General features: G+C 41.1%; 1 protein-coding gene across 3 annotated transcripts in view; it reads left to right on the top strand.

Moving 5' to 3' along the window:
• Positions 1 to 1,894: 1,894 nt before the first annotated feature.
• Positions 1,895 to 21,835, top strand: part of LOC119907221 — a 35,727-nt gene continuing 15,786 nt past the window's right edge. The window contains exons 1-9 of one of the 3 annotated variants that reach the window (XM_038724931.1): positions 1,895 to 1,972; positions 5,273 to 5,359; positions 5,594 to 5,755; positions 6,508 to 6,628; positions 7,163 to 7,249; positions 7,484 to 7,645; positions 14,441 to 14,510; positions 14,796 to 15,119; positions 18,839 to 18,898. In XM_038724931.1, coding sequence (XP_038580859.1) covers positions 6,596 to 6,628; positions 7,163 to 7,249; positions 7,484 to 7,645; positions 14,441 to 14,510; positions 14,796 to 15,119; positions 18,839 to 18,898 — 736 coding nt within the window. In that variant the 5' untranslated portion in view covers positions 1,895 to 1,972; positions 5,273 to 5,359; positions 5,594 to 5,755; positions 6,508 to 6,595. Of the gene's footprint in view, positions 1,973 to 5,272; positions 5,465 to 5,593; positions 5,756 to 6,507; positions 6,629 to 7,162; positions 7,355 to 7,483; positions 7,646 to 14,440; positions 14,511 to 14,795; positions 15,120 to 18,838; positions 18,899 to 21,835 lie in introns of those variants that run through there. The other 2 variants (XM_038724932.1, XM_038724933.1) reach the window with 2 other exon arrangements.

Raw genomic sequence — 21,835 nt, 5'->3', positions numbered from 1 at the left:
GCACAAAAATACTAAAACTCAGTGGTGGGTGAATCCACATGTGGTGCTCTAGTGAGTATTTGGGGCAGCAGGACGGAGGATGTGGACTGAGTCAGAATAAACTACAGTGTGTGTTCATGGTGATGAAGGAACATGTGACTCAGTGCAGCAGCGAGATTCACTGATGTGGTTTTAATACTTTCTGGACAACAATGGAGAAAGAAGAGACATCAGACTGTGAGACACGAACAGTACAAGACTATAAAACTATTATGTTTTTACAGGATTTATTCCCAGGCTAATTCATAGAATAGAAAAGTATTAGTTATCCGGTGTGAAAAGAGTATTTATTTGAACTGTTTGGGATGGTCGCCCTCAAGTAGCAAAAGTAATAAGTAATACTGTGTCATTTATTATTAAAGTATTTTTTTCATTATTTGTTTCTGGTAATTGTGGTCCAGTGTCTGAGTTGACTAGGTGTAGCTTCTTTCTTCACAGTAACATATTCTAATAATGTAGAAATCAGAGCAGAAGAGTGAGAAACATCTACTATACTTTATTTATTACTATACTTTATACTTGACATATGCTATATGGACAAATGTACTGGGGACAAACCTGTCCTAAAACTGTTCATGGTGTGGTCTTTGTTAAGGGAAATCTTGATGCTACAAAAACAATTATAGACAAAAGTTCAAAACAGTTTGTGGTTGGCCTTTTTCTGTTTCAGTATAGCAGCACTCTGTCCACAAAGCCAGCTGCATATAGAAATGGTTTTCCCAGTTTGATGTGGAAGAACTTGACTGGCCTGCACAGAGCTCTGACCTTATCCATTACCTTTGGGATGAATTAGAGCTGAAATTAGGATCCAGGCCCAAATGTTAATGAAAGTGCAAAAAATCCCACAGACAAACTTCATATTTTTGTAGAAATATAGGTTGATGGATGTGAACCAATCACCCTCCAGCACCTGCTTTATTGTGAGTATGTTTAACAGTCTCTTCATAATGAATTTGTTGTAGAGGGAGAGAAAAGACACTCATGCAGTGTGGGGGATTGAACACACAATTTTACGAATTATGCACAAAAAAACCATCTGCAGCCCGTTTGTTCAGCTTCTCAGTAAGCTCAACAAACGGTTCCTGCTGGTGTGATGAGATGAAAAATATACAGTCTTGTTCTCTTCAATGCGTGGGCAGCTGCCACTATTGTCCTTGCTTTTGGGGAAAGTTGCAAGCTTATGCAAACAATGTGGGGCACAATGAACCGGCTGGTACTTAAGTGATGCCGAGGCCACTTCTCGGTTCCCCGCCAGCCAGTGACAGGCCAGGTAAATACACTTCAATGGTCAGCTGTGATTCACAAATATACATTAAACGCACCCACGCATAGTTGACCAAGGTAACTCCAGAGAAATCAAAACAGGAAAACATTCACAAGAAAAATAAGAAAAAGAGAAACGCTATATGTTCAGTAGCAAAACACTCTCTGTTACTAGAAGCCTCAGGCGCTTGCTTAAGTACTGGCAAAGTATCACGTGAGGGCAATGTGATCATGCTGTATATTTAAATAACAGAAACCATCAGTGTTCATTAACCACAAAAACAAAAGAATATGCGGCTTACACATCCTTTTCTGTTTTTTTCTTTAAGTCTTTGTTCTGCGTAGGTAAGAACTTCTAAATTAAAATATTATATATATAACTAAACACGCAACACTTTCCAGCACCAATACAATATTTGTTGTTGGTGAAATATGTGTGAGCTCATGGTCACGCTAAAGGAAACTGTATTTGACCACAAAAAGACACTGAGGTGAGTGTATTTCTGTTTACAAAACTAACATATGTAACCACACAGTTCCTGTTTTCAGCCTCGATAAGCTGAGGTGAGACATTATTCTGTGTACAGAGTCATTTCAGCCTGTGTGAAGATGAGGGCGATTATCTGCAGCTGCCTGTTGGCCTTCGTTCTGAGCTATAAAGTCACTGCTGGTAAGAACTTTTGAATTAATCAGTTAAACTTGCTCACTTTAAAATACATTTCTTATTTGCAGTGGAATGTAAGTAAGTGCATTTATTCTCAGGTAACGCACACTACATTTGAGAACGTTTTACATAGAGCTTGTAAATAAGGATGTTTTTTTGTAAATTAAAGTACCCAACAGTTTATAGAAGTACAGCTGAAACAATTAGGCCTAGTTGATTAATTGATCAACTGACAGTTAACAAATTGCTAACTAGTTTTCCAAAGTTCCAGCTTCTCAAAAGGTGATTCTACTTTTGAATAATAGTATTAAAGAAGTGTTGAAAAGGTGTCACTTTGGCCTCTGGGTAACTGTGAAGGTAGAATCTTTACAAACCAAATGATCGATTAATGGAGAAAATAATCAACAGAATCATCAGCTGAGGAATCAAACTGATTAGAGGTGATATAATTGTGCAACAGGCACACGGGATATTTTAACACTTTATGGAAGTTTTCCTGATTATAATTACTGTCAGCTTTCTGGTACGATCTGGTGGGGACTGGATGTTTGGTGTCTTCGAAAAGAGAGAGAGCGAGCAAAGCTCAGCCTGCTAAAAATACAGATGTGGGATCATGTGTGGCTGTGGCTTCTCTCTCTTCCTTGTACAGGAAGAGCTGATTGCAGTAACTCTGGGCGCCCGGGCTAATTGCCCTGTAGAGTATTTAACATTTTATTCTCATTCTTAGGGAGAGGTCGCTGCTGGGCTGAGGACGAACGAACAGACCTCTCTGCTAACTTGCTAACTAATCTGTTTTACTCCACAGGTTCCACCTTCGCCTTGGTTTCTGGATATGTTGTTTTAGTTGATAGTTATTATTTATTGCACATTATAACACCCTCACACACATTTTCCATGCATCCATCATCCTAACCTGACTGAAACCCCTGAGGTTCATACCCCATAATCCTTTGGCACCAGCCTTAATTTATAACACAGAAAAGATCAATTAAATTTTACAATCACTTAAAATCAGTTAACCCCCAGACATACCAGTGTTGGGGTTTTCATCACATGGTCAGGTTTGGTTATTAGCTGAATATCAAAGATATTCTAGAAATATTAATAAAACTATTAGTATTCAAAGTTAGCAACCAACTCTTACTGCAACATTATACACAAATAATCACAGGCAACGACTTCTTAAAATTATAAAAGGATTTATTTAACTCAAGCGTAGATCAATAACTTTAGCAAGTAAATCACTAATAATGTTCTAAGCAAAATGAAATAAAGCAAATAAAATGAAAACGTACAAAAGCATACAACAAACCAGCAAGCATGTATGTGTGTGAGAGTGAGAGACAAAGGAGGGGGAGAGACATGGTGCTTTCAGACCAAAAGTGAAGCGAGCGTTCGGGGCGGTGAGTTTACATGCAAAGTCAATGCAAAGATGCGTAGAGCCGCACAAGCAATAAAACAAGACACGGCGGTCTTTAAATATCACTTGGAGTTTATTAACAGAAATTCACCACATGAAGCTTGTACAAGTTACAATAACAAAGTAATAGAATTGTCTGCTGCCCAGACATACTAAAGCCTCTAATGTGTCGCTTTGGTAGCGAGTAGATGCGTCAGTCCTTTTAGGAAATCCGGCGGAGTTTCTCTCTTGTGGAAAGATTGGCTGTGCTCAGTCCTACTTATACCTGAGGATTAGATTACAAGCACTGCCAATAGTGGTTCAGCTTTTGTGTCTGACTCACTATTTTACAACTATGTGTGAAACGGGCTTTGGCACCTGTTTTACAGTCCTTTGTTTGAAATAATTCCAATCCAGGCTTTAGGGAAATCAACAGGCCTGTAGGATGGCAGAAGGCCCATTCTTTGTTCTACCAGACTGTGAGGCCCAACACCATCAAAAAGCCCCAACATACCAGGTGCTAAAACCAGGGAAGAGTCAGCCAGCTGGTCCTGAGGCTCTCTGCAGTAACAAGTCCCCAACAGCCTCAGGACAGCAACACCAAAATAAATAAAATATATAAAATATATTGAATACTGGAAAGAAACGACCAAAACACACAGTAAATTCCAATGTTATCTGACCCTAAAAAGAGAATTCGCTCTGGCAAATGACCTGAGTACAATAAAATGTCCTAAACTAAGACAAATGTTGACAACATCCAGACTGAGCTGGTTACCACAAGAGGAAAGACTCACAGCACTGACTGGTAGAGACAGAGCTGCACTTTCTAACCTCATGCCCTGAATATAAAACATTAAGAGAACTTTGCAAACATTTCCCAAATATACCCAGAATTCAAATTTATATCAGACACACAGAAACTCCCCTATTAACTGGGAGAAATGCCCAAATGTGAAATAATTGCAGCAAAATATGTCTCTGCTGAATCGGTACCGTACACTCAGCAACAACACCTCAGCAAACGAGATCGAGTCCACATTCTGGCCGTCAGAGGTATCAGAAAAACACGGCAAGTGGATCGTTTTTATGTGAGGTTACAATCTGTTCACACACAGGCAATAAAAAAGACTTTCACTTCATTAAGAAAACACATATGGCCCCTTTTAAGAACAAATTTTAAATAACAAATATAACTTTAATCATAAAACACATAATCAGATTGTAATTAATTAATTTAATGCCACACTAGATTGGCAGAACAGAATTCATTTGTCACCTTTACTTCCTGTTACTGTAGCTTTTTTGTTGTACTTTTCTGTGTATTTTTTTAGGTTAGTAATTTTTCACTTAACATGAAATAAAATTCATTACTACATGATTTATCTACAAAACTGGAAAGTTATCTCTGCTGCCTGATCACATCTCAGTGCAGGAATAATACTGTAACAAGAAATTTTAACATCATGCTCAAACTGAAGTAATATCTTTAAATAAATAAATCTTTTGAATGCTTTGCTGCTGCTACTTCTGATGTATAAACTGTTCTTCCTTCCTGAATGTTTATTCTTGTGCACAGGTATCAGACAGGAAATTATTTTTTGAGACCATTTAATTCCTGAAAAGAAAATAGTGCTCTGAGAGGTATAACTGCAGAAACATACTGAAAATATTTTCATAACATACAGAACAGGCTAGAAAGCAGGTTTAATGCTGACTTCAAACACAAGACAGTTTCTACAAAATAGAAAGTAACATCCACAGTTGAGAGAACTCTGGTGCTCGACGACTCACCACAAAAAGTGGACATGGCCGCCTACTATTTTCAAAGTTGTTTGATTATTTTGAGACGTTCTGTATCACAAGATGCATGTTTTGTCCTCTGATATACATTTTTTCTTTTCTAGATTGAATGTGACCAGGCACCACCAACAACTGTACTGTTAATGCCTCTTCTGGAAAAACAGATTGACTTCACACAAGGCTTAATGAAAGTAAATATGAATGTAATCTGCAGTATACCCAAAGTGTTATGCTTGCTTCAGATGAAACTCGCAACTCAGCTGCCGTGAGAACACTTCTGCTAAATAAAACCACAGGTTGCAGCCTGTTTTTCTACTTACAAGATACCAGTCTATCATCTAATCTTTCACAACATTTGTGGTAAAGTGTAGTTTTTGTGGCCTGTACTAAGCAGTATACTGTATCTCCTCCATCTCTCACTGAAGGTAACAAGGCTCCACCAGCAACAACATCAACAACTACAACTACAACAAGACGAACAACGACAACAGCACCTCATCCAGCAGCACCAACTGCACCATCACCGTCACCTGCAGACACTGATACAACAAAGAAACAAAGTCACTGTGGGCAGCCCTGAAATGAGAGTAAGATGTAACAGAATGTCACAGCAATGGATCATGACACTTTTGTAACCTTAGTTATATGAAACTGTGCAGTATAAGGTGGTAGGATTTATATTACTGTAGGAGTAATATATTATTATTTGAAAATTAAGTTTATTAGTACACACAGTAATTGTTTCCTTATCATTTGTAAATTCAGAGCAGAGTATTTTGTTTCCCACCTACATGTTTCCAGGGGGAGACAGAGAAGTGTGAAAATGTGCTACAACATGTGTGTGTACTGTCATGCATCTTGCTGTCAATTAAAGAAGATTATTGAAGAAGAACTTGTAGCCGCTTATTACCCCACAGGCCCGAAGGACAGGAGAACGCTACCAATACAGAAAGTACTATTAACACTTACATACTTTTCAATGCATTTTTTACGAGTATTTTTTCAGTTTGGTACTTTTACTGAAGTAAAGAATCTGCATACTTCCTCCAACTGTGCTCATTGGTTACATTTTCTTCTGCTAAACTGGGATTCAATATAATCAGCGTATCAGTAAACTCATCAAGTGTCCTTGATTGAAGGCATTAAAAATATTTTAGTAATTCATGAAGAACATGTAGTCTGCACTTTATTGTGAGGTCTTGGTACATTCTGGGCTTGAACCTGTCTCAGTGGTGTATGGTATAGCTGACTTATAATGTAAAAACACTGATTGATAAAGTTTTATTCAATATGCAATGACTACATTTGACAGTTATGAAAAATTCTGTTTCTTTTGCAGCAATATATCAAAGTATTTGAGAAGAGCCTGGCCTCTCTGCAGCGTCCTCACCCTGTTGAGGGTAAAGTGACGTGGCTTAGAGAGATTAATGGAAACAAAGTCAACATACTTAGAGCTAAAGGTGATAAGACACAATGACCCAGGCAGACGAAACAGTTCATTGCCAGATAAGTCACTTTACATTGTCAGAGTTACTGTCTCAGACGCTGGAAAATACTTCACGTAATAATGAACATGCTGTGGAGTTTCTGAGCTAAATGTTTAAGTTTTCAGCAGAAATTTATTGGCACATTTTTTTTTTTACTTTACTTTACTGTATTAAACTTTAATCATAAAACTCACAATCAGATTGTACTTAATTAAAGGAGACATTTTAATTAGCTAAATAAAAGAAAAACAGCTCAGTTCATGCTGCTAATATTTTTATAACATACAGAACAGACTAGAGAGCAGCTTTAATGCTGACTTCAAACACAAGACAGTTTCTACAAAATAGAAAGTAACATCCACAGTTGAGAGAACTCTGGTGCTCGACGACTCACCACAAAAAGTGGACATGGCCGCCTACTATTTTCAAACTTGTTTGATTATTTTGAGACGTTCTGTATCACAAGATGCATGTTTTGTCCTCTGATATACATTTTTTCTTTTCTAGAATGAATGTGACCAGGCACCACCAACAACTGTACTGTTAATGCCTCTTCTGGAAAAACAGATTGACTTCACACAAGGCTTAATGAAAGTAAATATGAATGTAATCTGCAGTATACCCAAAGTGTTATGCTTGCTTCAGATGAAACTCGCAACTCAGCTGTCGTGAGAACACTTCTGCTAAATAAAACCACAGGTTGCAGCCTTTTTTTCTACTTACAAGATACCAGTCTATCATCTAATCTTTCACAACATTTGTGGTAAAGTGTAGTTTTTGTGGCCTGTACTAAGCAGTGTACTGTATCTCCTCCATCTCTCACTGAAGGTAACAAGGCTCCACCAGCAACAACATCAACAACTACAACTACAACAAGACGAACAACGACAACAGCACCTCATCCAGCAGCACCAACTGCACCATCACCGTCACCTGCAGACACTGATACAACAAAGAAACAAAGTCACTGTGGGCAGCCCTGAAATAAGAGTAAGATGTAACAGATCTAAATTTTAAATTCACCAACGCAGCATGATGTTTTATTAATTATGGTCCCGAATCTCAATCAAATCAATATTTGGTGTGACCACTAGCGGTGTGGAAAATAATTGATTTTTAGATGCAACGGAGATGGGTGGTTCTCCCCGATCGGCACAGACAGGCAGGGCGTTATTTGGCTGCTGTAAAGTTGGTTTGTTGTTATTCATCCACATATCGAGTACACAAATGAACACAATGCTGTTTTTCAGGGCCCATGGTGCTCAATACAAGATCACAATAATCAGCTTACAGGACAAGACACAAACATGTGACTACACTAGACGAGACAAAAAAAGGAACAGATATAATAACGTGATTTGGCTGGAGCATTGTAAAGTGTGTAGTTCAACCCTCATCTGACTCTATACTAATAACAGCAGCACCAGAAATGAAAATAGCAGCAGAGGTCAGTAATAATGCTGTCATAATGTAACAATGCTATGCGATGTTAGCTACATTTATATGAAGTAACATTAAATAGCTGCATTTTATTACTACCTACTTGTTTCGATTGTTAGAAATACTTTGCTTTAAAGGGCTAAAAGTGAGAAAAATACATCTCTATCCAATTCGTTTTACAATCACATCGTAGCCTCATAATCGTAATGAGGTGCCTAGAAATTCCCACCCCTAGAGGGGATGCATCGAGATATTCAATCGAAGACTGGATAATCGTAATTGAATTGAATTGTGAGATCAGTAAAGATGCACACTCGTGACTACCCTTTTCCTTTTCTTTACAAAATGATCTAGGTATACTTGCTCAAAGTCAAGGATTTTGTAGGCATATCATCAGGTGTATGGTTAAACAATTATACCAAACAGATGCTTTTCACCAATTCAATATGTAGGTTGAAACACAATCATTAACTGAAACATAAAACATAAGAGAAATAAAAATGGGTGAGGAACAAACAAACTTAGCTAACAAGGCGAAGATGCTATAGATATAACAAATGTCTTGGCAAGACTGAGCACAACAACAAGACACAAGGTAGTTTTTCTGCATCAGCAACGTTCCTCCCAGGCAGTCATTTCACAACTGGAAGATGTCCAGCAGTGCCATCAGCTCAGAGACGCAGAAAACAGTGGGACGCTGGTCCACCCGTCTACTGTCCGGAGAAGTCACAAGACACAAACAGCAGCCAATGGAAAGAGAAAACCCCACAGGGCACAGCAGAGCCAGAGGGCTGTCACACAGATAATAGAGACTTACGGAGTGAGTGATGCAGTTGGAACATAAGTCGGTCAAGTGGCCCAGACACTTAAACAGCTTAGAAGGCTTCGCCTTTACCCATAGAATCTGGAGTTATGGTACGTAGCTAACATTCTGTTTCATATAGGCTTCACTATCTAAGGCTATCGCTAGTGGGGTAAGGGGGAAGGAAGATGTGGTCCATACCCAATTGGGTCCATCTGGTACCCACAAGCACAAACGCACTGAGAAATCAATAACCAAAGAAAACAAGGAAACTAGATAAAGCCTAGAGGCATGAGAGGGGAGCTCACAGTTAAAGCATCACAAATAACTAATAATCAATCTGACAGAACACTCAATACAGAGTCAATCACAGAAAAACAAGAGACATCCTGCAGGAGAACTGAATGAAAGGGAAGGGGGTGTTGAAAGATAATTTTATAAGCAATTTAAGGACAAATATTAACATTTAATATCCTGGAATTCGCATTACCACTGAATATCTGTGTTGCCACAATTTAACACAATAACCAATCACGGTCCCAGTTGGCTATATCTCTCTGTCTACCAGCTGCCTGTTTTTTTGCCAGCAAGCCTATGTACCTGCCTGTATCTGCATGTCCGCACATTTTTAGACAACAAATATTTGAAGTTAACCTTATCTGCCTGTTCTGTCTGCGTTTGGGTCCAGTCCCTGTTTTTCTGCATAACCCACCGTGACACTTACGGTACAATAAGTTATCTTCTGTTTAGACCCTGAACACACCTCTCTGTCTCTCAGCCTTCTTACCCACCTTTCCTCTGTCTCTCAGCCGTCTTACCCACCTTTCCTCTCTGTCTCTCAGCCGTCTTACCCACCTTTCCTCTCTGTCTCTCAACCTTCCTACCCACCTTTCCTCTCTGTCTCTCAGCCTTCTTACCCACCTTTCCTCTGTCTCTCAGCCGTCTTACCCACCTTTCCTCTCTGTCTCTCAGCCGTCTTACCCACCTTTCCTCTCTGTCTCTCAGCTTTCTTACCCACCTTTCCTCTCTGTCTCTCAGCCTTCTTACCCACCTTTCCTCTCTGTCTCTCAGCCTTCTTACCCACCTTTCCTCTCTGTCTCTCAGCCTTCTTACCCACCTTTCCTCTCTGTCTCTCAGCCTTCTTACCCACCTTTCCTCTCTGTCTCTCAGCCTTCTTACCCACCTTTCCTCTGTCTCTCAGCCTTCTTACCCACCTTTCCTCTCTGTCTCTCAACCTTCTTACCCACCTTTCCTTTCTGTCTCTCAGCCTTCTTACCCACCTTTCCTCTCTGTCTCTCAGCCTTCTTACCCACCTTTCCTCTCTGTCTCTCAGCCTTCTTACCCGCCTTTCCTCTCTGTCTCTCAACCTTCTTACCCACCTTTCCTTTCTGTCTCTCAGCCTTCTTACCCACCTTTCCTCTCTGTCTCTCAGCCTTCTTACCCACCTTTCCTCTCTGTCTCTCAGCCTTCCTACCCACCTTTCCTCTCTGTCTCTCAGCTGTCTTACCCACCTTTCCTCTCTGTCTCTCAGCCTTCTTACCCACCTTTCCTCTCTGTCTCTCAGCCGTCTTACCCACCTTTCCTCTCTGTCTCTCAGCCTTCTTACCCACCTTTCCTCTCTGTCTCTCAGCCTTCCTACCCACCTTTCCTCTCTGTCTCTCAGCTGTCTTACCCACCTTTCCTCTCTGTCTCTCAGCCTTCTTACCCACCTTTCCTCTCTGTCTCTCAGCCGTCTTACCCACCTTTCCTCTCTGTCTCTCAGCCTTCTTACCCACCTTTCCTCTCTGTCTCTCAACCTTCCTACCCACCTTTCCTCTCTGTCTCTCAGCCGTCTTACCCACCTTTCCTCTCTGTCTCTCAGCCTTCTTACCCACCTTTCCTCTCTGTCTCTCAGCCGTCTTACCCACCTTTCCTCTCTGTCTCTCAGCCTTCTTACCCACCTTTCCTCTCTGTCTCTCACCCTCTTACCCACCTTTCCTCTCTGTCTCTCAGCCGTCTTACCCACCTTTCCTCTCTGTCTCTCAGCCGTCTTACCCACCTTTCCTCTCTGTCTCTCAGCCGTCTTACCCACCTTTCCTCTCTGTCTCTCAGCCTTCTTACCCACCTTTCCTCTCTGTCTCTCAGCCGTCTTACCCACCTTTCCTCTCTGTCTCTCAGCCTTCTTACCCACCTTTCCTCTCTGTCTCTCAGCCTTCTTACCCACCTTTCCTCTCTGTCTCTCAGCCTTCTTACCCACCTTTCCTCTCTGTCTCTCAGCCGTCTTACCCACCTTTCCTCTCTGTCTCTCAGCCGTCTTACCCACCTTTCCTCTCTGTCTCTCAGCCGTCTTACCCACCTTTCCTCTCTGTCTCTCAGCCGTCTTACCCACCTTTCCTCTCTGTCTCTCAGCCGTCTTACCCACCTTTCCTCTCTGTCTCTCAGCCGTCTTACCCACCTTTCCTCTCTGTCTCTCAGCCTTCTTACCCACCTTTCCTCTCTGTCTCTCAGCCGTCTTACCCACCTTTCCTCTCTGTCTCTCAGCCTTCTTACCCACCTTTCCTCTCTGTCTCTCAGCCGTCTTACCCACCTTTCCTCTCTGTCTCTCAGCCGTCTTACCCACCTTTCCTCTCTGTCTCTCAGCCGTCTTACCCACCTTTCCTCTCTGTCTCTCAGCCTTCTTACCCACCTTTCCTCTCTGTCTCTCAGCCTTCTTATCCACCTTTCCTCTCTGTCTCTCAGCCTTCTTACCCACCTTTCCTCTCTGTCTCTCAGCCTTCTTACCCACCTTTCCTCTCTGTCTCTCAGCCGTCTTACCCACCTTTCCTCTCTGTCTCTCAGCCTTCTTACCCACCTTTCCTCTCTGTCTCTCAGCCTTCTTACCCACCTTTCCTCTCTGTCTCTCAGCCTTCTTACCCACCTTTCCTCTCTGTCTCTCAGCCTTCTTATCCACCTTTCCTCTCTGTCTCTCAGCCTTCTTACCCACCTTTCCTCTCTGTCTCTCAGCCTTCTTACCCACCTTTCCTCTCTGTCTCTCAGCCTTCTTACCCACCTTTCCTCTCTGTCTCTCAGCCTTCTTACCCACCTTTCCTCTCTGTCTCTCAGCCTTCTTACCCACCTTTCCTTTCTGTCTCTCAGCCTTCTTACCCACCTTTCCTTTCTGTCTCTCAGCCTTCTTATCCACCTTTCCTCTCTGTCTCTCAGCCTTCTTACCCACCTTTCCTCTCTGTCTCTCAGCCTTCTTATCCACCTTTCCTCTCTGTCTCTCAGCCTTCTTACCCACCTTTCCTCTCTGTCTCTCACCCTCTTACCCACCTTTCCTCTCTGTCTCTCAGCCTTCTTACCCACCTTTCCTCTCTGTCTCTCAGCCTTCTTACCCACCTTTCCTTTCTGTCTCTCAGCCTTCTTACCCACCTTTCCTCTCTGTCTCTCAGCCTTCTTATCCACCTTTCCTCTCTGTCTCTCAGCCTTCTTACCCACCTTTCCTCTCTGTCTCTCACCCTCTTACCCACCTTTCCTCTCTGTCTCTCAGCCTTCTTATCCACCTTTCCTCTCTGTCTCTCAGCTGTCTCTGCCTCTGGCTGTTTGTGTCATTCTGATTGTCCTGCTGTTGGCTGGTTTTCTGCTGCTGCTGCTCTTCAAATGAATGAAAAACATAAACTTCAGATCTTCAAAGAGCGGGTTGGCCGTTAACTGGAAGGTCGGCGGTTCAATCCCTGGCTCCCCCTGGTTGCGTGTCGAAGTGTCCTTGGGCAAGATACTGAACCCCGAATTGCCCCTGGCGGCTGTTCCGCCAGTGTATGAGTGAGTGTGAATGTTAGTTTCTGTTTGAGCACTTAGGCTCAGTGTATGAATGTGTGTGACTGGTGAATGCAGATGTAGTGTAAAAGCGCTTTGAGTGGTCGAAAAAGACTAGAAAGGCGCTATACAAGTACGGAGCATTTACATTACATTTACAAAGGTTTTGGGTCGCCTGCCTTTACATGCACATGAAGGTTAATGACATCCCATTTGGTTTCAATCCGTAGGGTTTAATATGGAGTTGGCCCACCTTTTGCAGCTATAACAGCCTCAGCTCTTCTGGGAAGGCTGTCCACAAGGTTTAGGAGTGTGTTTATGGGAATTTGTGACCGTACTTCTAGAAGCACATTTGTGAGGTCAGGCACAGATGTTGGACTAGAAGGCCTGGCTCGCAGTCTCCACTCTAATTCATCCCAAAGGTGCTGTATCGGGTTGGGGTCAGTACCCTGTGCAGGCCAGTCAAGTTCTCCACACCAAACTCACTCATCTATGTCTTTATGGACCTCGCTTTGTGCACTGGTGCGCAGTCATGTCGGGGGTCATCCTCAGTGTTTCCACAAAGGGATAAAACTGTCCACACTGTCTTGGTAGGCTGAAGTATTAACAGTTCCTTTCACTGGAACTAAGGGGCCAAGCCAACCCCTGAAAAACAACTCCACACCATAATCCCCCCTCCACCCAACTTTACACTGCAGTCAGCAAGTACCGACCTCCTGGCAACCGCCAAACCCAGACTCGTCCATCAGATTGCCAGACAGAGAAGTGTGATTCGTCCCCCCAGAGAACACATCTCCACCGCTCTAGTGTCCAATGGCGTCGTGCTTTATACCGCTGCATCCGACACTTTGCATTGCACTGGAGATGTAAGGCTTGGATGCAGCTGCTCGGCCAGGCAAAATCATTCCATGAAGCTTTCTACACACTGTACTTGAGCTAATCCGAAGGCCACACGACGTTTGTAGGTCTATAGCTATTGACTCTGCAGAAAGTTGGCGACTTCTGCGCACTGTGCGCCTCAGCACGCAGTGACCCCGCTCTGTGACATTGCTGAGTTTCTGTTGCTCCTAATCGCTTGACTGTGGAATATTTGGCATTGAAGAAATTTCACAAATGGAGTTATGGCACAGGTGGCAACCTATCACGGTACCACGTTTGAATTCACTGAGCTCCTGAGAGCCATTCTTTCACACATGTTTGTAGAAGCAGCCTAGGTGCTTGATTTTATACAGCTGTGGCCATGGAAGTGACTGGAACACATAAATTCAATGATCTGGAGAGGTGGCCAAAACTTTTGGCAACATAGTGCATATGTGCAATACGTGTTATTTTCAGTTATCTGTCATCCATGAGAACAGGACTGCAATCTTCACAGGTAAAGACTTACCAGAGCCTCGATCCAGCCAGCAGGGAACAGGACCAGATCTACTGCTCACTCACTTAACGTTACGTAACTCCCAGAAAACCACAAAAAGTTTAATCTGCACACAAACAGGGACAAATGCAATACAAAATATTAGTGGTGTTTTTGTCACAGCCTATGTGGCTGACTCATGACTTTAGTGTTTCCTTTTTTGAACCAAATTCATCCTAATCTGCTATTTGCTGGACTGTGTATTTAAATACAGGAAATAGCATTGTGTGTGTGTGTGTGTGTGTGTGTGTGAGTCTGAGTGTGAGTGTGAGTGTGAGAGAGTGAGAGAGAGAGAGAGAGAGAGAGTGAGATCTGAGTTCCTCCAGCTGCAGTTCTGCTTTCTCTGTCTCTGCAGGAAAGACTTGAACCGTCTGGGATGGATCCGTTAGCCTTTACGTTGCTTCTCTTTCTGCTCGCTTTTATCGGTAAGAAGAGATAAATATTTCTGTGTAATTTCTTTAGAGATTAGATTGATTTGAGATGTTTTTATTTACGGGTTTATTTCTAGAAAACAGGAACCTGTAGCTTTCTGTTGTGTTGCCTGTTTGGATTCATGGTCATAATGCTGAATGACACATTTTCTAAGAACCAGAGCAAACCAAACCAAACACAAACTTCCACCTATTGTACTTATTTTACCAGATTAATACATAGGCTACTAAATGCACCACAGGTCTAACCACTTCACCTGACTTGTCTCTCACCCCCAGGATGCTGTGCGGGGCAGTCCGTACTGCCATCGGGTCCGGTGGACGCAATTGTGGGAAGAAATGTCACGTTAACCACCCTGGTTGACAAAGCAAATTATGATTACATAACCTGGAATTTCAACAACGGGGCTCAATTTAATGTTGCTACCTTGAGTCTGTCAGGGTTGAAAGTGGGCACACGGTTCCAGGGAAGAGCGTCGATCAACACGACCAACGGATACTTGACCCTGACATCCCTGAAGGCAGCTGACGGCGGCGAATATAGCATCAGCATATTATCATCAGAGGGTACACAAACCGGAGATATAATCCTCCGAGTCCTCGGTAAGTTAACTTTGCCTAATTAATCCATCACTTATACAATTTAGAAAATAGTTTGTAGTTTTATTTAGTTTTATTATTTTGACATTTACCCCCAAAACCGTGCTCAAAACACATTTCTGTTTTCAACTAAAAATAGCATGTATAATATTTTCAGTTTCATTTACACTGTTAGTTTAATTGTTTAGTAATTTGGAAAATGATAAAGATGGCTTTCCTCCATAAAGGCATTTACTTAGCAATTATTTTGATGATTTGCAGTTGAAAATATGTCTAGGTTTAGTGCTTGAAGTAGGCCGGAATGCACCGGTACACAGCAGCTCGCCATTTTACTCTTTGGCGTACCATGACTTCTCTCAAGCTACCGGTCCTCTTCAAGTCCCTCTCCATATCAGATTCTTTGGGCGCTACGTGACGCTCACCTGTTCCCGTTCTTTCTGCCTGCTAAGCTCTGTTGGCGGAAAGAGAGAGAGAGTAGGGAAAAGAGAAGCTCGGGTGCCTTTCAAACAGTCCTGTGCAAAATGTAGCTCGTCAGTGTCAATTTTCGTGAACCGACCAATCACTGGAAGGGGCGGGCCAAAAATATTGACACTGTTGACGCTGGGCTCTCCATCACTTTTTGAAAGCTTTTGATAAAAATGTTCTGAAAAACAGCAACAAGAAATGTTAAATAACAAAAGAAACGATTCTCAGTAAGAAAACATGCAGTGCAACTGAAATATAGAAGAAACAAATGTGCATTGTCCAAAAAAGTAACTTAAGCTAAAACAACCAGCTGCTGATTACTGCATTATTTTCCATTATATATTTAAATTTTAAATTGTCACCTGCCACTGTAAGATTATTATAGTTTTGGAATTTTCATTAATTTTTATTTTTATTTCATTTTGACTTTTTGTTTTCAATTTCAGTTTTCGTTTTAATTAGTTTTTAACGTGGGTTTGCTAGTTTAGTTTAGTTTTTAGTTTTTGAAAATGTTCAGTTTTAGTTTAGTTTCAGTCAGTTAGTTTTAGTATTTGTCGCTGCAGGATGCCAAGCTCAGTTCAGTTTAGTTTTTTCACAAAACATTAAAATACAAGTACAATCATTAGATATAATGCAGATTTGTGAAAAAGGACACCTTTTTTAAGCTATCTGAAGCTGTACATAGGGGCCCAAACACTAAGCAAGTATATATGTTTTGTGAATCAAATAGCTAAACACCTGCAACAACCAAAATCAACTTTGTAGGATGAATGTGAATGGTGGCCTCATTCACTGGATTAGAAGTTTTTTTACCGACCTCCCTCACAGAGTCTTAATGAACTCAGATGAGCTTGTTATAAATACTTGAGCACCACAAGGCTGTGTGTTGTCACCTCTGCTGTTTTCAATTTATATAAATGACATGACAGCACCAATGTTACTTAACAGCCGGCCTGTGGAAGTAGTGGAAAATTTTAAGTACTTGGGTACAATCATTGATCGCACTTTAAGTTTTAATTTAAACTCAGAGAGTATTTTTAAGAGAGCTAACCAGCGATTGTTTTTAATTAGAAAGCTGAGAAGCTTTAGGGTCAGTCAGCACATTCTTGAGATGGCATATATGGGCCCGGAAAGAAAGCATTTTACAGTTTAATATAACAGCTTGGGATGGCAACCTGAATGTGAAAGACAAAAACAAGCTTTCCAAAATTGTTAACATTGCAGGGAAGGTGATTGGCAAGTCACAAAGGCAGCTTGGGGGTGTATTTGATAGGGCGGTACTCAGGAAGGCCAGACAGATATCAGCAGACACCCTACACCCACTAAACTCAGAGTATGAGTTGCTCCCATCTGGCCGTAGATTCAGGGTCCCAAGGGCGAGCTGGAACATCTGTAAGAGATCTTTTATTCCCCATGCCATACAGGCACTGAATTTAAACTGAAAGCATTTTTAAATGTGTTTCTTGTAGGTCGTAACTTACTTTATTTCCATCTCCTGTGCTGCTTTCCATTTTCTGTTGTTGTATGTTGATGGTGGTACAGTGTTGTACTCGTAACTCTGTGTTTTGTTTGTTTTTTTGTTGTAACTTTAACTGTGGTGTTACTGTTGCATATCTGTTCGGAGAAGTCGAAGACACATTTCCACTAAGGTGGACAATAAAGTCATATAATAATGATAATAATACATGGACAAGGGCTTAGTTTCCCCACATTCTTAGAATTTATATAACAGTATTTACACACATATGCTTTATTTTAATGTAGTAGGAGTGGGCAATATGGAGTTTGTTTGGTAATTTGGAAGACCATTGACAGTGACGCAGACAATTGATTGTATCCCCAAAATGAAATGAAAACAACAAAAAACAACCCTGTTTTGTACGTACGCACCGTTTATAAATGAGACCCCTAAACTGTGACGCACTGGCATTTAGGTCCTCCATCATGACAACGCGCACTCTCAGAGCGAATGGGAAACATGCAGTTTTCTTGACATGATCTAGCTTTCGTTGCTCCACCACCCAACTCGCTGTATTTAGCCAAACTGATCACAGATGGGGGATAAACTTAAATTACAAGACTTCCTGGGAACTTTTTGATCTCACCTGGGGCAAGTTCAATTTCAGAATGTCTTGCTATGTTTTTTCTGAACTCGCCCCTGGTTCCAAATCATCTCATAGCACATTTCATAAACTAATTTACGATTAACTCAGATTGAGACATTTCAGTATGGTCTCTTACTTACTCAACCAAGGTACAGTAATATGTTAGTTTCAGGATATCAAAGATGTGTAAAAAAAAAAATAATTAAAGTATAACATTTTCAGTGCTGTTTAAACACGAGCAAACGCCACGTGTTGTACTTGGCAGAATTTATTTGAGAGAAGGTAAAACTGAAATAAACACAAAGTAGCACAGATAAATATTACATTATTGTAGTTGAAATAATGATGCTAATAATGACGCAATATTCAGGGATGATAGCTTATTGCTTCTAAGTACATCATCAATCAACTTCAAAATAAAAGTCTCTTCTCAAAGTCTGTTACGTTACACATCATGTTGCTTTAATGTAGGTTCAGTGTGTAGGTTTTAGTGACATCTAGTGGTGAGGATTGCAAATTGCAAATAGCAGTTCACGGTGCATTCACATGCTCCTTGGATAGTCCCATTTCCAGAGTTGTGAAGTTGTTCTTCCGACTTCGGTGTGGGTTCATGTTCTCTTAAGTCGGAAAGTGGAATCAACATGTTATGTAAGGTCTTTAATTCAATTCAGTTCAATTTTATTTATATAGCGCCAAATCACAACAACAGTTATCTTACAGCGCTGTTCATAAAAGAGCAGGTCTAGACCGTATTCTGATGTTACAGCTCCAGCCACCAGCTCCACACTGACCTCAGCTTCTCCTGAAACCACCAAGCAGTATATAGGTACAGTCGCTGATGGAGGATGTATTCGGATACTTAATAATTGGGTAAAAGTACTACTACCCCGATGAAGCAAGCGGTTTTGCGCTGAACGCTGCAGCCAGCACAGCGCAAATTGCTTCCTATCTGAAAGGGCCATCAGGCACTCTATTGTTGAGCTCTTTTGCTTTGGTGAAAACTTTATGCTGTCCACAACAGAAACAAAAATCTCAATTCTCAACCGTATCTGAATCCATCCAGAGCAGATTGTCATGTCTCTTGTTAGGATTTATTGATGTCAGTATTGATTCGATGTCTGATTGGCTTTTTTGTGTTTTCATTGTTCACAGATCCAGCCACCAGCTCCACGCCTACCTCAGCTTCCCCTGAAACCACCAAGCAGTGTACAGGTACAGTCCGTGGTGGAGGAAGTATTCAGATACTTAATAATTGGGTAAAAGTACTACTACCCCGATGAGTTAGAACAAGTAAGAGTCCTGCAGTGAAAATGTTACTTCATTAAAAGTGTGTGAGTATAATGAGGAAAACGTCCGTCTGCTTGTTGTGTTATTAAATATTCTTTCATCAGATTATTATTCCTCGTGCATTAAAGCAGGATGTTGCTGCTGTAGTTGTTGAGCTCGAGCTCATTTTGAACAACGTTGGACAGCAACTACTTTCATTCTGGATTAATCTGACGATTATTTTCTCAATGAATCGATTGATTGTTTGGTTTGTAAAGATTCTGTCAATGGATTGGTGGGGTCCAAAAGATGGTTTTGTAACCTTTTCCAACTTTTACCACAAATAGGCTAAAGTATTTTTGTCTCCTCTATTCTGTGTGACTTGTGTGAAAATCTGAGAATGTTTAAGGTCACATTTGTGCAGAAATATAGAAAATTCTAAAGAGTTCACTAACTTTTGAGCATCACTGTATACATGTTGAAATCATGTTTTTTAGATGTCAGATGCATGCCATAATTGGAGTGTTGTGTATTATACACACTGGAGTGTATAACTACATTTAGTTTTACAACCCTGTTGTAATATGATGAGTAAATTTACTTTTTGTAAATTGATAAGAAAGATGTGAGACAACTCAGAATTGTGAGCGTAGCTGTGCTCTCCATGTTTCAGTCCTGTCAGCTCACGTGCTGCGGTAAGCTTATTGACTTATTTCTGTTTCCGGTGCTTGTGTGTTGGTAGCGTGTTTTGCTGCTTTAACTAAATACCAGTTAATGTGTTAGATTTGTCATTACAGCGGCTAACTATATGCGAAACACTTATTCTTACAGTAGTTGTGCCTAAGCACTCACTATTCTTTCCATCTTTTAGCGACTCTTGTTAAATTTCATAGTTGTTTACAAGAGTTTTGGGAGCTTATGCTACTGTACTTTAGCTTAGCTGTTAGCGACTTTAGCTTAGCAGCTAGCGATGGCTTCTCTCTCTCCCTCTCATGGGGCCTCATGTATAAAAGACTGCGCAGCTTTCACATTGAAAGATGCCGTATATATACAGAATTTGAAAAGTAGTAAGCACAGAAAAATCCACATGTATAAAAACCAGGCGTACGCCAGGTCCTGCGCACCTTTCCTTCATACATCCCAATCAATGTGAAATTGAGCGCACATGCACATACCATGCCTTGGCTCCTCCCATAAAGTATTATGCAAATGACCATAAATACGCCAGTGTCACCTCCTATGGTCCAAATAACAGGAGGAGGAGAGGAGAAATATTTTATTCGATGATTTGAACTTTTGGATCAGCAACAAACGCACAACAATGGAGTGGCAGAGTGTCACAATGGCAGTTAATGCAGCCGGCTCAGAGACTCGTAATAGCTGAAATAAAGAAAACATGGTCTGACATAAAGTGGATGTCAAAAAAGAGGGGGGAAAGAGTTTTTTCTGAGGTGCTTGTGAGATGGAAGTTATAAAGCACATATTGTTTGTTTGTTCATAAACAAAAGAAAAGATATATTATTCTAAACAAAGGCTTTAGGTGTAAAGGTAAACACTAAATATTGTTCATCCCATCAGACACAGTCTGATAGTCTGCTCCTGCTGCTAACAGCCGACTGCCAGAAACAGTGTTATAGCCTACTTGTAGTATTTGTACTGGGATGGCACGCTTCCACCAGGTTGGTCTGTCTAATGCTGGACCCAGTTTAGCACACAGATCCAAGAACACGACTCTAGGGAATCTAAGTCGAAGAATTAGCCAGTCATCATCATGGTCCCTCATGGACACTCTGTAATCCTTCCATTGGCGTTATCCTTGGCAGTGCCAGAGCGCAGCCATTCGGCATTATGCACGAATGTCAGCAATCATTCAGAGTACCTCACACTTTGCCAAAACACCATGGCGTCTCCTTGCACTCTGTGCACCTGACTGTTCACTGCAGCAATTTTAAACAGAAAACTAAATATGCACACAGGATATTATTAAAAACTACTGACACTCTCTTCTGGAATTCTTTAATGCTATCTTATGTTATCTCGGATTTTTACAGTGATGATAATTTCATCCGTTAGCTGAGTTTAAAGTCTGAAAAGAACTTAGATATACATGAATTTAGCTACTAATATCCAACACGCCCTCAAAAACAGCGGTGGAAAAACAGTGAGCTGCAGCAAACAGCTCTCCTCTCCCTTCCAAACACTAGCTCCCCTCCAGGCAGTCAGTGGACATAAAGTTGTTCCTGTGATGTAGAGACAGAGCTCAGTTAAAACTTTATGGATGAAAGATACTTTTGTTACAGATTAATAACTCACCACTCTGAAACTCTTGCTCCAGTCCATGTTGCCAAGCTGGTAAGCAACATGTACAGCTGAACCCAAACTGTTTACCTGCTTCTCGCTGACCCGCCCTTCTCTGCTTCTGATTGGCTAGTAGTTCTTAACTAGGACTGAGCATGTGCAACTCCCAACAAAGATCATTTAATAATAATAATAATAATAATAATAATAATAATCTTTATTTGTAGAGCACTTTTCAAAAACAAGTTACAAAGTGCTTTAACAAGTGTAAAGACCATAATACAAAAACAATACAAGATAAAAGCAAGAAAACATTGAAAAGACTAAAATACACATTTAAGATAAATATAAAATTAGTAAAATAGAATAAAATAAAAGGGATAAAATAAAGTCAAATAAGATCGGGAAAGGCTCTCCTATAAAAGTATGTTTTAAGAAGGGACTTAAAAGAGTTCACTGACTCAGCCGACCTGATTTCCTCGGGCAGGCTGTTCCAGAGCCTCGGGGCCCTGACAGCAAACGCTCTGTCCCCTTTAGTTTTCAGTCGAGACTCTGGAACAGACAACAGACCTCTGCCCGAGGATC

The sequence above is a fragment of the Micropterus salmoides genome, unplaced genomic scaffold (assembly GCF_014851395.1).
Source record: "Micropterus salmoides isolate LMB-PRFRI ecotype aquatic unplaced genomic scaffold, ASM1485139v1 Ms_hic_scaffold_17, whole genome shotgun sequence".
Classification (NCBI taxonomy): domain Eukaryota; kingdom Metazoa; phylum Chordata; class Actinopteri; order Centrarchiformes; family Centrarchidae; genus Micropterus; species Micropterus salmoides.
The sequence above is the reverse complement of the archived record's forward strand: the minus strand, read 5'-3'. Positions and strand labels throughout refer to the sequence as shown.